This window comes from Haliotis cracherodii, unplaced genomic scaffold (genome assembly GCF_022045235.1).
Source record: "Haliotis cracherodii isolate W230 unplaced genomic scaffold, xgHalCrac1.p SCAF_1, whole genome shotgun sequence".
In the NCBI taxonomy this organism is placed as follows: domain Eukaryota; kingdom Metazoa; phylum Mollusca; class Gastropoda; order Lepetellida; family Haliotidae; genus Haliotis; species Haliotis cracherodii.
This window is the reverse complement of record NW_027266264.1, coordinates 75298885-75312244: the sequence shown is the minus strand read 5'-3', so window position 1 is coordinate 75312244 and position 13360 is coordinate 75298885. Positions and strand designations below refer to the sequence as shown.

The window sequence follows — 13360 nt, the reverse complement described above, 5'->3', positions numbered from 1 at the left end:
TTCCTTGACATTCTTGACACGCAAGTCGCCATATTGGTCAAAACACTCAAGATCTGGCCAGTACTGACTACACATCACCTGTCAGACAAATACACGTTCAATTTCACATAACATATGTTACAACCATATCCATGGTTTAGCCTGGTCGGAGAGCGGAAGGTCGTTGGTTTGATCCCCTTGCCGCGTCTTACCAAAGGAAGCTAAATGATGGTACATCTACTTCGTGTTATAAGTGCGATAAAAATTTAACCCCATTTCACCTCACCAATGACTTGTTACAGTCGTTAAGACTCACATAGATCATTTCCTCAAACCGAGGTGCTATCAGGTGTTATTCAGACATTGTGTTCACGAAGGTTCCGGAATACGAAAAAGCTTGATTCTTCCTGAAGGAAGAACATGCCACCAAACAATAAAAGATGTTGTTACCAGGAGACACATTTATATTTGTGTCCGGCATCAATCCATGAAAACTGCAAAATTCAGATACCTACATCACAAAGACTTACCCTGCCGTTTTCATGGAGGTTTGTCAACATGACGACGGTACTAGCCTCAGCTTGGAGTACCATGTTCCAAAAATCTGGTATTGTATCCAACAATGGTCCTGTTGAATATAAGTTCAACAACACTGTACACATTCAGTAGCTGAACGGTTCTTTCGTATTCCTTTTAAATGATCTTATAAGAAAAAACACACTGTCCCATGTTTATCACATGCACAATACATCATACATCGAGTGATCAGTATTTAGACAGAAGCATTACGCTAAGGTTCTGAACTATTAAAAAAAACATGAGCAATAAAACAATAGGACAATTAACATAACTACAAATGAGAAATGCTTATCAACATTCATATCAAGTGTATTTACAAACAAGGATGAATGTAAACATGGAATGAGCCCAAAGCTGATATACATGTATTTACTCCGTCGTCTAACCAATCATTAACGACTTAGCATTACGCCGTGTTATTCGAGAGCGTTGTATGTGGTGTTATACGAGTGTGCTTTATGTGGTGTTATACGAGTGTGTTATATGCAATGCTATGCTAACTACGGGTACCATTCATTTCTAAGTTTCTAAAGTTCGAGATATTACTGTACTAACACTTCTACTAACATTTATAAGGCTTATTTTATGACTACATATTCCATCATATGGGGACACATACTAACCTTGGGAAGCAATGAAGAAACGCGGTTTTCCATAGCCCTGAAACATTTAACATTGATTAAACATCTCTTATATACACATATCATCTTCACAGTTCAGCTGTTTATATGGTTTTTTTTAGTTTTATGCAAACATATAACGTTATATTGTATGTGAAAGTTTGGAATGTTGATTTTTTATTGTGTAAAGGAAAGCATTGTTCTGATGGAGAGATTATTGTAGCAAGTATTTCAATATGAAAAGAAAAACATCTCTTTTCATAAACGTGAAAGTTGCACTTGTCTTTCAAATATCAGTGGCTCATTAGTCACTGTTATAGTTGGTTGAGAACAATGGTATTCCTTGGTTGACACAAGAACAAAGGCTGGTTTCAGTTTCAGTGTCGCGTTGTTGGATTCACAGTAACGGGGAAGGAGACGTGTGTCTAGACCGCCGTCAGTCTGCACCATCACTATTGTACATACCTCAGGAAGCAACCATTTGATTTTCAGGGGTGGTGGGGGGTGGGGTCTATAAACACAATGAAGCCCCTGTTCTACTGCAAAAAAGTATTGACCTCGTATTGTGGGATATCAGTGTACTCTTTTCTTGCAGACAGTATGTATTTAAATATTGAGAAGTCTAATTCACAGCTACTTTCGTTTGTTCTCCACAACTTGTGTTACCTGACCAAGACCAAGACCTGAGAAAGGGGTCTCGTCAGCCTTGGTCGGTTCATCTCATGTGAGAAGGAAAACTGTCATTCCAAATCCCTGCTGCCTAGTGGCTGTACCCATCCCTTGGAAAAGCTAAGGGCAATCCGGAGTCTGGAGTACCTAAGGCTGTATGCTGTTATCTTTAAAACCCTTCAGGCTGCCCTTGGAATGCCTCTGATGCCAAGCAGTATTCAGTTGGATTTTGCTTTGTGTACCCTTGTATCTTTCAGCATGAGGAGGGGAGCGGAGGGGGAGAGAGGATGGGGGAGAGGGGGCGCTCTGCCCAGCCCTGTCCAAGACAACAAGGAGGAGGAAGAAAGAAACTCAAGAAGCCAGCTCTTATGTTGGGATGCTGGAATGTTTGCACCATGACGGTAGCGTTGTCAGGGGACCTCCTAACTCTGAGGACTGCTAGTGGACATCACCATACTATCTGCTTAGTTAACCAGCCTTAATCAAGGGGAACTTTGCTCATCACCCACAATAAAACACATAAAATGCAACCTTGGTTCAAACGATGGCTGCTTGGATAAGGAGAATCTCAACAGCCATTGCCATAACACACAACTGTGACAGGTTGACAAGTGTTTCATTGCTTGACAAAGCTGCAATTGTTCCTTTACTAGTCCTAGTTAATTTAAAACAAGAAAATTTAAACTGACGTGTAGAACGTCGAAACCAGATGCAAAATAATCATCAAAGTTGCATTATTGATTCTTAAGTATTATCTATACAACAATCAAAACTTAAATTTCCCTGACACATGTCAGGATACATATTTACTATCAATACCTTGTTAATTTATTTATAAAAATGCTTTTCTTCATGAATGAATAAATAAATGAAACTAATTAGCTTAGGGATGACGTCACTTAGAGCCTGCTAACAAGAATCACGCATCCCAGGGTTTCAGTAGGTATGGTCAACTTAGGACAACCGAAGTTAACATGAGCAAACATTGGTAAACCAAGGTTAACTTCGGTTCACTTGGGACGTCCAGGGTTTTGAAATCGACCACAAACAGATGTAGAGATGGGTTGAGCTCTACTCAGCTCTATTCCATGGAAACAACATCTCTGACTCTGCCCTGGGAGCCTGCCAGTAATGGAGGAGGAGGACGAGAAATTCTCGGGGGAGGAACTGGGCATGATCATCGACAGGCTGTTTTTCTGGTAAGCGCTTGAAATGGATGGGCTCCCTCCAGAGGCCATCAACTGCGGAAAGGGTCTCCTTCTAAGCCACCTGTATGAACTTCCGTGTCAGTGTTGGGAAGAGGGAGTGGTGACCCATGGCATGATAGACTGCAACATCGCCACCTTGTATTTCAGCCTACAGCGATCTCCAGTTCACCTATCTTGGCTCCACCTTTACACATAATCTGTCCTTGGGTGCTGAGATCACCACCCCCATCAGACTGATGAAGAGAGTGTGGTAGAAGAGCAGGCAGACAACACACACTAAAATTGTTGACTACAGAGCTTGCCTATAAAGCACATTCTCAGCGAGTCTTAAACCCTCTCCTCCAGACAAGAAAAGAATGTCAATGCCTTCTACATGAGCAGCCTGAGGCGCAACCTCGGAATTACCTTGAGTGACCCAGTTTTGTTTCATGGCACGGTTCTAATTTTCTTCTCCCTGGTCCAACAACACCCACTCCAGTGGCTCGGACAAGTCTGTCGCATGGAGGACAGGACAAGGCCAAAGAGGACCTCTTGTATGGTGAGTAAGCATCAAACAAAAGGCCATCTTTGAATACGTCTGCAAATGGGACGTGAGCTCACTGGACGTTAAGAGGTGTGAAGAACTCGACGAAGAAATGAAACGAGTGTCTAAAGAATACAGTTCGATCTTTTTATTTATTTAAAACAACTAATAGAGCATCTGCTTATGTTGAAAAAAATAATTGAGTAGTCAGCTCCTTGACTCTACTTTGCTTTGGATTTTCTTCAACATCAATTGGTGTTTGAAATACAAATAGAAAGGAAAAGAAAAACCAATGAAGGTATTTAAATTGATTTTACTTAGTCCAGTAGTTACTTCACTTTCTGACATGCTGGGAACATTATTTTACAGGCACAGCAGGAAGTAAAAAGTGTTTCAACATATGTTCAGAATTTAAGTAGGCTGATAAAACAAGCGCCTTAGTTACAGTTCACACTGAAATAATGAACGAAGAGTTGTACACTTGAAGTCTTTAACAGCAGGCAGGGTGTACCAATGATACCAAATAATGACACCTAGAAATAAAGTAAGGGCAAGTACGGATGTTGGACAAAGTTGCGTTTCATAAAACTCCAGTAATATGAACTCTCTCTTCCTTTTACTCTTTCTCACACATACACGCAAACATACATGCTACAAGCTCTCCACCCATGTCTGTAGGTCGAGTGTGTCATACATTCAGATGTACAGCTGTACATACATTTATGAAACTGGCGTTGATGTAGTCCTTCCCTCTCTCACAGTCCCCAGTTTGCAGCTTCACGCGTGAATGATCATCTAAAAATGATACAATGTATCCACGACAATAATGACATCATCGACAATCATGAATGTTTGCTCATAACAGTTGTAACATCGATGATAAATAGGTTACGCTTTAGCAATTTTATAAATATAATACGAAAGAATTTCGCTCTTTCATGGCTGCATTTAAAAGCTTGTATTGATGAAGCACACAATATACTTACAGGGAAGTATGTTCACGTATCTGTTCTTAGGGAGGTTCGTTGTTGTCTTGCTCTCCCAACATACGGCAAGCTCCCCAGCCGGCAGCCCCTGAAGAAATAGCATAAACAAGAGGACATTGAATAAAAGCATCCTGAAGATGAGTGAGTGAGTGAGTGAGTGAGTCAGTCAGTGAGTGAGTCAGTGAGTGAGTCAGTGAGTGAGTGAGACCCACGAGCACGGGTATGGTGCTGACAAACCTAGAAACATAATCGGGGTGAACTGGGATTGGAACCCACAATCATAGGTTTCTGCCATGTCCAGGGGACGCAACTCTGCACAGCGAATCGCGGCGCCTTAAACGACTGAGCCACCCGTATCCCCTCCTGAAGAGAATAGTGTCACGATCAGATAGGTTACCACCAAACTCAACAACTACAAAACAGCTCATTTGTGACATAATGGCGATAAATGCTATGCAAATACTATTATGCTATCGTCAATGAAGTATTTGCTACCTCGATATCAGTTACAGCCTTATATTGTGTTTCTATCAATCATTTATGGATGACTAATGGTGATTCAGAAGTAAAATATCCCTTTTGGAATAACAGTATCTGTGCAATCCGTACTTTGAACTGTTTGTAAAATCCACTTTGTCGTTTCAATCCGAGCACATAGTCACTGAAAGATTGGCAGTCAAATTGTGTTTGGTTGGATTTGCCTTCCCGAATATTCACAATGGATGACGATGTGCGTGCAGCAGAAGACGTCAGTAGTCTTGAGAGGGAAGTATCTGCCAAGCTGTCCAGGTCCGTTGATGTTGTAGCAGAGGACACCCTTCCACAGATATCATTCCACTGTGGTCCTACATCAGAAGTACCGTTATCTGCAGCTGCAGTCAGATACAGAGCTATTTCCTCATCCCCTGTATCGATGGGATCTGACTCTTCATCTAGATGGAACGATAAAAGGATAGTGTCATTAAAGGGAACCACGATATTCATATATCCTCTACATGAAACTTGCATTTCACACTTTAAATACGCCCTTTACCTCTGTAAACTTGCGCAGGCCAAGGATAAAACTGACTTCTGTTAATTAGGTATTCATTTTCTAATAACACTAGATACCGCAGGGAAAGTCCTTCAGCATTAATAAGTCTCAACAAAGTCACAAAAGAGCATCCCTTACATGCGTATGATGCTTGTCTGGGTCTTATATCAAAAGAATAATTTGTTGGTTGGGTATTCTTACAACATCGGCAACAACCTTTGTTGCTCTTTTCGTGTCCTCGAGGCGTCCTGCATGTGGAAACGTGACAATCAGAAATATACATCAAGATTGGATACAAACAGTTCTAAGAGCATCATGTCATAAATCTTCTATTTGTCAATTCCATTTTAAATTTTTATGTATGTATTCTGCACGTCCTGTAATCAATTGGAAAATGGGCCATTAGCCTTCATTTGCCGAAAAAAAGTATTGCATGCATAATTTGCTTTTTCTAGCATTTCTAGAAATATGGCTCCCAATGATAAGTGTGCGCTTAAAACAAGCCACAAACATGAGTGAGTGAGTATGGTTTTAGCAATATTCCAGCAATATCACGGCGGGGGACACCGGAAATGGGCTTCACACATTTGGCCATGTCGGGAATCGAACCCGGGTCTTTGGCGTGACGAGCGAACGCTTTAACCACTAGGCTATACCCGACCGCCCCGCTACAAACATGAGGAAATATCTAAGTTTACAGCTTGCAGCAGGATACAGAACGTACCTGCACTTCACAGCAAGAAGAATGGTAGTAAACACAACCGGCACCAAAAGGAGAGACATCAGTGCATAAAACACAACCGTCTTAGTTGAACCTGGTAATAATAAACAACACAAACTAATATATTTGTGATTTTCACAGAATTACTTTGAGGCATTTTTACGAAGGTTTTTCCCATTTTGAGTGTACAATACACGTTCCTCACCTTCACACTGCTCCCCGGTCCAGCCAGTGACACATTTGGAGCAGGTCCCACTCTCCTGGTCACATGTACTGCAATGTTTTGGACATCTAAACGAACAGTTGTTACCATGGTAACTTGATATGCAGTCAGACACACATGTACCCGATATATTGCATTTTCTCTCAAAACAATTCAGGCTACAGTTTTTCTCGCAGTGGCGTCCATAAGTGCCCTTTGTACAGTTCATGCATGATCCTGACGATCTGTTGCATCTGAGACAGGCTCCACCACACGGTCGTCCACAATACTGTCCCCAGAAGCCAGCACGACATCCGATGGAACATTCCATTCCAGATCGGTTATGACATTGGCCTTCCATACAGTTCCTGCTACAGGTTTGGTCACATGACCTTCCATACATCGTGGGAGTACAGCCCAATGAACACTTACCAATTGATTGGTCACATACAGATGATTGACAGCCACTGCTGCACGAGACATTGCAATGATCACCATAGTAACCATCTTTACAGCCATCTGTACATCTACCGTCATTAAACCTACATTTACCTTTACAGTTGTCACAAACAATACACTTGTGTCCGTATCGCCCATCTTTACATCCAGTGCAATTGTCTACATGTTGCAGACAGCTCGCGCACTGTTTGGGACATGTTTTCTTACAGGTGTCACCTTGAAATCCCACGGTGCAGTTGTAACACGTTCCGTTCTGTTGACATCTCCCGCCAAGACAGTTCATAGAGCAAGACCGGTTACAGTACTTCCCATAAAACCCAGATTTACACCCATCGTCACATTCTCCACCAATCTTCTTACAATTCTTATAACAATTCTTTGGGCAAGCATCTTCACACTTCTCTCCAAAGGTGCCGTTCTTGCAGCCAAGGTAACAGGTCCCATTCCTGAAACATCTACCTAGGGAGCAATTACTGATACAACTCTCACTGCACGATGGGCCATACCAGGGCGAAGTTAGCGAATAGTTACTTGTGTTCACACACCCGTATTTACAGGCCCCAGTGGAGGAGTTACAATATCCCAGCATGCAGTGCTGGTTACAAGTCATGTTACAGCTGCCTTGTCCATAAAATCCCCGTTTACACGTGACACAACTTGAATCTTCACATTTGTCTTCATGGTTACTCCATGTGCCGGCGGCGTGCGTAGAAGGAAGAAGCTGTGTGGTACCTACAATTATCGTAAAGCATCAAATAATAACATGAAATATGTAGCACAAGCATCTAGAATCCTATCAGTGAGCCCAGTAAGACAATCCAATTAGAACAGGAATATTGATGCCATTGTCGTGTATGGAAAAGACGTATATGCAGAAACTAGGTTGATTCAAAGCGTTAAATAGCAACTTCTGTCAGCATGTGATTGCACACTGTTACCGCCCATCCTTAGTTTTGTCATACGACAAGCATTGGGTAATGGCCAGGGGATACCTTAGTAAGCTCTAGTGCCGCCGTTATAAAGCTAGCATATGGCTGAGTGGGGCGTTTACCAACACACAAAACAAAGTAAGCTCTCGTAACAGTGATTGTAACCGTCATAGTGAATAGTCTGAGGCGAACAAGTCTTAACAAAACAACAGCCATCTAGTCACAGTTTGCTGACACATACTATCAAATCCAATTATCTCCCCGTTACCTAGAATGACTGCAGACATGCTCGAGGTAGTGACTTGATGTGAATAATATTACTCACTGACTGCATTCGGAATCTTCTCCCTGACGGACGTACTCAACACAAACACCAGCACCCATCCCCTGAGCTGTAATAGTTCAAGAGAGCATGAAAAACGAGCATCTACTAAACATAAACATACGCAATCCCCGTTTACACCTGATGTAGTCTGTACACGCATATAGACCCATGCGCTCTCAGGGAGTCATGGACGTGGGGGCACCGCTTTACACAGCCATCTTCAGGCTACGACTGTCTTAAGTTAAAGTCGTAACATAAAGAGCGCTTTGTGGAACGGACCTCCGTAACATTTGAAATGGAGTTTAACATCCATAATCCAGATATATGATAACAACGTTGTATTTTGCAAAGAACACTAAGCGCCAAAAGACATCACATAAACTTCAGACAACTCAGACAATTCTGGAGATGGATTTACTGACGGAAATATTAATGGAATCGATTGGATGTTGTGTCATTAAGTTGTTTTGCTCAACATGATCGACAAAAATATTTTGGTAGTTGTTGGGCATCGCCTGGTTTTCTATATGGCCATGTCTTTGAATCGTTATAACACACATCATTGGACAAGACGGTTGCGTACATACCGAAGAAGACATTGCTGTAAATGCAGCAGCGTGATGTGAAGATGTTAGCCTGCGACTTGCTACAGTTGCATGTGCCTCACAGGTTCTTTCGAGTTAGCAAAGATGGAAAACAAATTGAAATAGGCATGAATGTATAGCTTTACCTGTGAAAGTACGCATGTACCAGTAACGAGTATGTTCCTATGCTGTTATCAGTCATACACACTTACCAGTAACCAGTAATTTGTCTGTGCTGCTGTCACCCACAAAGGTCAGTGACGAGTAATATGCCTATGCTGCTGTCAGTCATACACACTTACCAGTAACTAGTAATTTGTCTGTGCTGCTGTAAACCCACACAGGTCAGTATCGAGTAATATGCCTATGCTGCTGTCAGTCACACACAGGGACCAGTAACCAGTAATTTGTCTGTGCTGCTGTCACCCATACAGGTCAGTGACGAGTAATATGCCTATGCTGCTATCAAGTAATAAGAGTATAAAGAATAATCAAGCAAGTTATTAGTAACATTTGTATTTCACAAAAGAAGAATGGTCATAACTGACACAACTACTTCTGTGATCTGTTCAGATACGTTTGAACTGAATATGGAAGGTTTGATCAGTCATACCAATGCCAAATATCATGAACTTCCAAGATGCATAACATTTTAAATTGAAAAGGTATTCCAGCATATTTCTTACTCACAAGTGTGTCCCTGACCGTCATAGAACCTCCCGTGGCTCACCTCGCACCTTGCCCGGACATTGTGTGTGGCTTGTGTTGATTTCGATTTCCTCGATCTCGCAATCTCATTCACGTTTGCCAGTGACCTTTGGTTGGTTTTGGTATTGCCGGATTGAAAATGTTTCGAAACTTTAAGTTATAGGCTACCTTGTTTCATACGTGAAAAGTTCAAACAAAAATGTTCATGAACGAACAGATTCGAGTCTCTGCTTGAAAAATGCACATGCCATGTTTGCATATATTCCAAAATGCTCGTCTTTAGCGAGTGCGTTCTGATCAATTGAAACCAATAATACAAACAATTAAAGGCAAAGGTGAACGTGATCATGGTCGTTCTGTATTCTGCAGAACCACTTTAAACCTCTTCTCCTATTCGCGTAAGACATATTACAGTGCTGCTTGATTTGGGCTGAAGGTGGAGCCCATGGACTTTCTAAAGACACACAAAAAAACAGCAATGTTTATGTTATGTAAACATGTAATGTTGAATATCCTGTTTGTTTATCCTCGGGAGAACGGGTGGCCCAGTTGTCTAAGGCGCAGCGATTTGCGTCCCTTGGGCACGCCAGAAACCTATGACTGTGGGTTCGAATCCCGGTTCGCCTCGATTATGTTTCTAGGTTTGTCAGCACCATACTCGTGCTCGTGGGTTTCACCGAAGTGGTAAACATCTAAGACCTGCATCCCTTCAGGCTTTCCTCCCACATTAAGCCAACACGCCGTGATATAACTTGAATACTGTTATATGCGGCGTTAAACCCAACTCATTCACTCACTATTGTTTTAAATTCTAGCTGATTCTTTGCATTTGATGCCATGTTTTCGGGGAAATTCAGGTGAGACTTGATGTATGTTTTTCTCTCCTATGGTAATATTTGTCAACTGGTCCATGTTCACTATTTTCTGATGACATCACAGTTCTTGTTCAAAACCAAATTGCATTAAATACTCATAACCCCCGCCAATATGACATGTCCGGTTGTGTGCAATGCATTAGCTCCCGTGAAGTATGTTCACTGGACCTTTTTGTAAATGGCCAAATTGGCTGTTTATGATAGAATACATAACTGTATTTGTAATGAGTAAGGATGAACAACTTCTTTATTACAATTAGGAGCGTCGTTTCGGTGTAGGTTCTAACACCGTTATCAAGCAAGTGAAGCACAGAGTATGGTTGACAAGAATATATACAGGATAGGAGGCAGTATATTATACAGTCGAGTAGGTTTAATATCAGTTACACTGTTGTATTTGTAATGAGTTGTGTTATTATTTATTATTTTCAGTCTAAGTCAAAGTCGTTGCCATGTAAACTCGAATTTTTAATTTTTTTTAAATCCCAAACTATGAGCAAAAGGCACCAGTTGACCACTAGACCTTTCTATGTGCCACGTTTGGTTAAGATATCTCTCATTGTTTTTGTGTTCTGCTCCGGAAACGAAATGTGACGGACGGACGGACGAACGGAAGGACAGAAGGATGGATAGAGGAAGGACGGACGGACAAACGGCACCCATTCCTATAATGTTAAAAGCGGATTTAAACCCAACTCACTCACTCACTTTTCATCCTCAACTTAGCAAGTGTAATAAGGACAGAACACCGTATGATTTGACAAGTGTTTTGAATGCCCATTTGGAAGTTATATGCATATTCAGGGACGTGTAAGTGTTTGTTAAATTCTAAAATATGTTAATTTAAACATATAACAAATTGAGATATGGGTTATTTCAAAACTGTATTCATACACAATTATTTCCGTATTGAAGTTGTAGTAGAGTCATATCCCTGGAATCCGTGACCACTTTATTCCTACCTTTTTTTTATGATGGATTTGTTTAACTGACATGTTTACCTAAAAAATTAGCCCCCATGACCCTCTGGAAAATGACGGCTAACTCTGCCAGAACGCCAAATTCAAAATGGCCGTCGACGCCATTTTGAATAGCATGAAATAGTATATCTATAGAAGAATATCAGCCACAGACACATATAAGGTGTCTAATTCCACTAATTTGAACGTGATTAATCCATTGGAATCGTTATTTTTGACATTAGAGGCAATTCTGACCTTGAATTCCAAGATGGCCGCCGGCTGCCATCTTGAAAAACAGAACATATCATATCTCAAATACTAGATGGGCTACAAGAACAAATGAGGTGTCTTATCTAACTAATTTTAACATGATAAAACTATTGGAATGGTTAATTATATCCTTGGGATCATATTTATCTCAATATGCAAAATGGACACCATATACGAAATTATTTGGGTGTTTAAAATTCTTATAGTTATATGAGGAGGTAATACTGTACTAAGAACTTCAGAACGCAACTAAAATGATGCTTTGGAAACTCTTTACAAGTATTCACTACATGAGTCATTGCATGAGCTCTCATCACTGCCGCCATCAGAATCACTAGATAGATCACTGTCATTATCGTCTGCTGGTGAGATTGCAGGTAAGGTAATTGTTGAAGGTAAAGCAGGCTGTGTGTAACGATCAGGCAGGTAAAGGCCGGCATCACAATGCCAACCATGACCTATTGGAGAGGGGTGACCCTTGAGATCAAAATGATTTTGCAAATATGCCAAGTAGTTTGCCCGTTTAGTGCATGATGGACCATTGTTTCATAGAAGAGGTACAGACATCGTACACCACGCTTGAAATGTTTTCCTCGGAGTGCTTGATCTACCGACCCTTCTGCAGTTACACATGCTGCCACTAACACATCAGAAATACCTGAACCCTTAAACCTCTTGTAAATTGCACAGATGAATGACATTTGGATGTGGAAGGGTGCAATGAACGGCAAAATTATGCTGAACTGAACCGCCTTCTCGCTTTTCAACTCCAGCAAGAGCAAGTAGACCGGATAATCACCTACAATGATTGCGAAAGGCATCTTTTTTTCATTAATGGACTTCGCAAGTTTGCACATCACATCATAGAGGATGGTCTTACTAGGCGGGTCAGAATATGTCATGTAGTATATTGCACGGCTCTTCTCTTGTGGTTGTGACATGTTAGCATGAAACCCTTTATAACCAGGCACTTGCTGTTCTTCTGGCTTTGGTCTTGAGAGGTCATCTTGGGCCCTGGACAGTGCATGAATAACACCACGTGTCCTCTGAGTAGATGTGTCAAAAAGAATACTGTTGTTTTCTGTCTCTGCCCTGATGGGTGGCTCTCCACGCTTAATTGTTTTGTATGGATCAATATTCTGCATTTCACTTCCAAGTTCCTTGAGAGAGGCAGAGAGAGATGAGGCAAGTTTGGTACTGGGAACTGTACGAGTTTCATGACTCTCCAGTTCCGAATCAAAAGATTCAAAAGGTTGAACAAACATTACGTTAGAGCGGTGTGGTTGATCAGCACCAGTGAGTGTGTCACTCTTGAAGTCATCATTGTCTACTATAGCCACAGCAGGTTTGCCTTCAGCAAGCTCGAATGTTTTAGGTCAGTCGCTACCCAGAAATCCCGCAGCATAAGAACATCATTGTAGCTGATGCCCAAACCATCTTTGTGCATTACATCAATGATCTCCCTACTTTTTGTCAGTCCATATAACATGACTGACATATAAGTCTCAAATGCAGTGTGCTTTCCGGTGATGTAACCTGTGATGACAGAAGCAATTTAACGGACAGTTGGACAATCGTCAATGACAGCCATCTTTGAATGCTTCATCCAGGTGATCAGCTTCAATAGAAGTTCACTCAGTTCTTCTTCTCTCTCCAATTCATGGATGTATGGATGCCAGGGGACAGTCTTAATGCTTATGACTTGCTCCTTGAGTCGTGCTGCAACAT

The 13360-nt window shown here is 41.4% G+C and overlaps 1 protein-coding gene across 1 annotated transcript; it reads right to left on the bottom strand.

Annotated features, from left to right (window-relative positions):
* Positions 1-4898: 4898 nt before the first annotated feature.
* Positions 4899-12897, bottom strand: LOC139457506 (protein crumbs-like). Its single transcript, XM_071238896.1, has 6 exons — positions 12248-12897; positions 11618-11648; positions 8234-8300; positions 6524-7711; positions 5266-5496; positions 4899-4927 (listed from the first exon to the last, which is right to left on the bottom strand). The coding sequence occupies exons 1-6, from the start codon at positions 12895-12897 to the stop codon at positions 4899-4901; spliced, it is 2196 nt and encodes a 731-aa protein (XP_071094997.1).
* Positions 12898-13360: the final 463 nt, after the last annotated feature.

What these genes read in the sequence shown, in the direction of transcription:
- LOC139457506 (XM_071238896.1), bottom strand. Translation starts at nt 12,897, where the DNA reads ATGTTTGTTCAACCTTTTGAATCTTTTGATTCGGAACTGGAGAGTCAT. An exon ending in CGGCCATCTTGGAATTCAAG is followed by an intron (nt 8,301 to 11,617) that starts GTCAGAATTGCC and finishes GAACTATTACAG; the next exon opens with CTCAGGGGATGGGTGCTGGT. An exon ending in CATTGTGAATATTCGGGAAG is followed by an intron (nt 4,928 to 5,265) that starts GCAAATCCAACC and finishes TATTCTCTTCAG; the next exon opens with GAGGGGATACGGGTGGCTCA.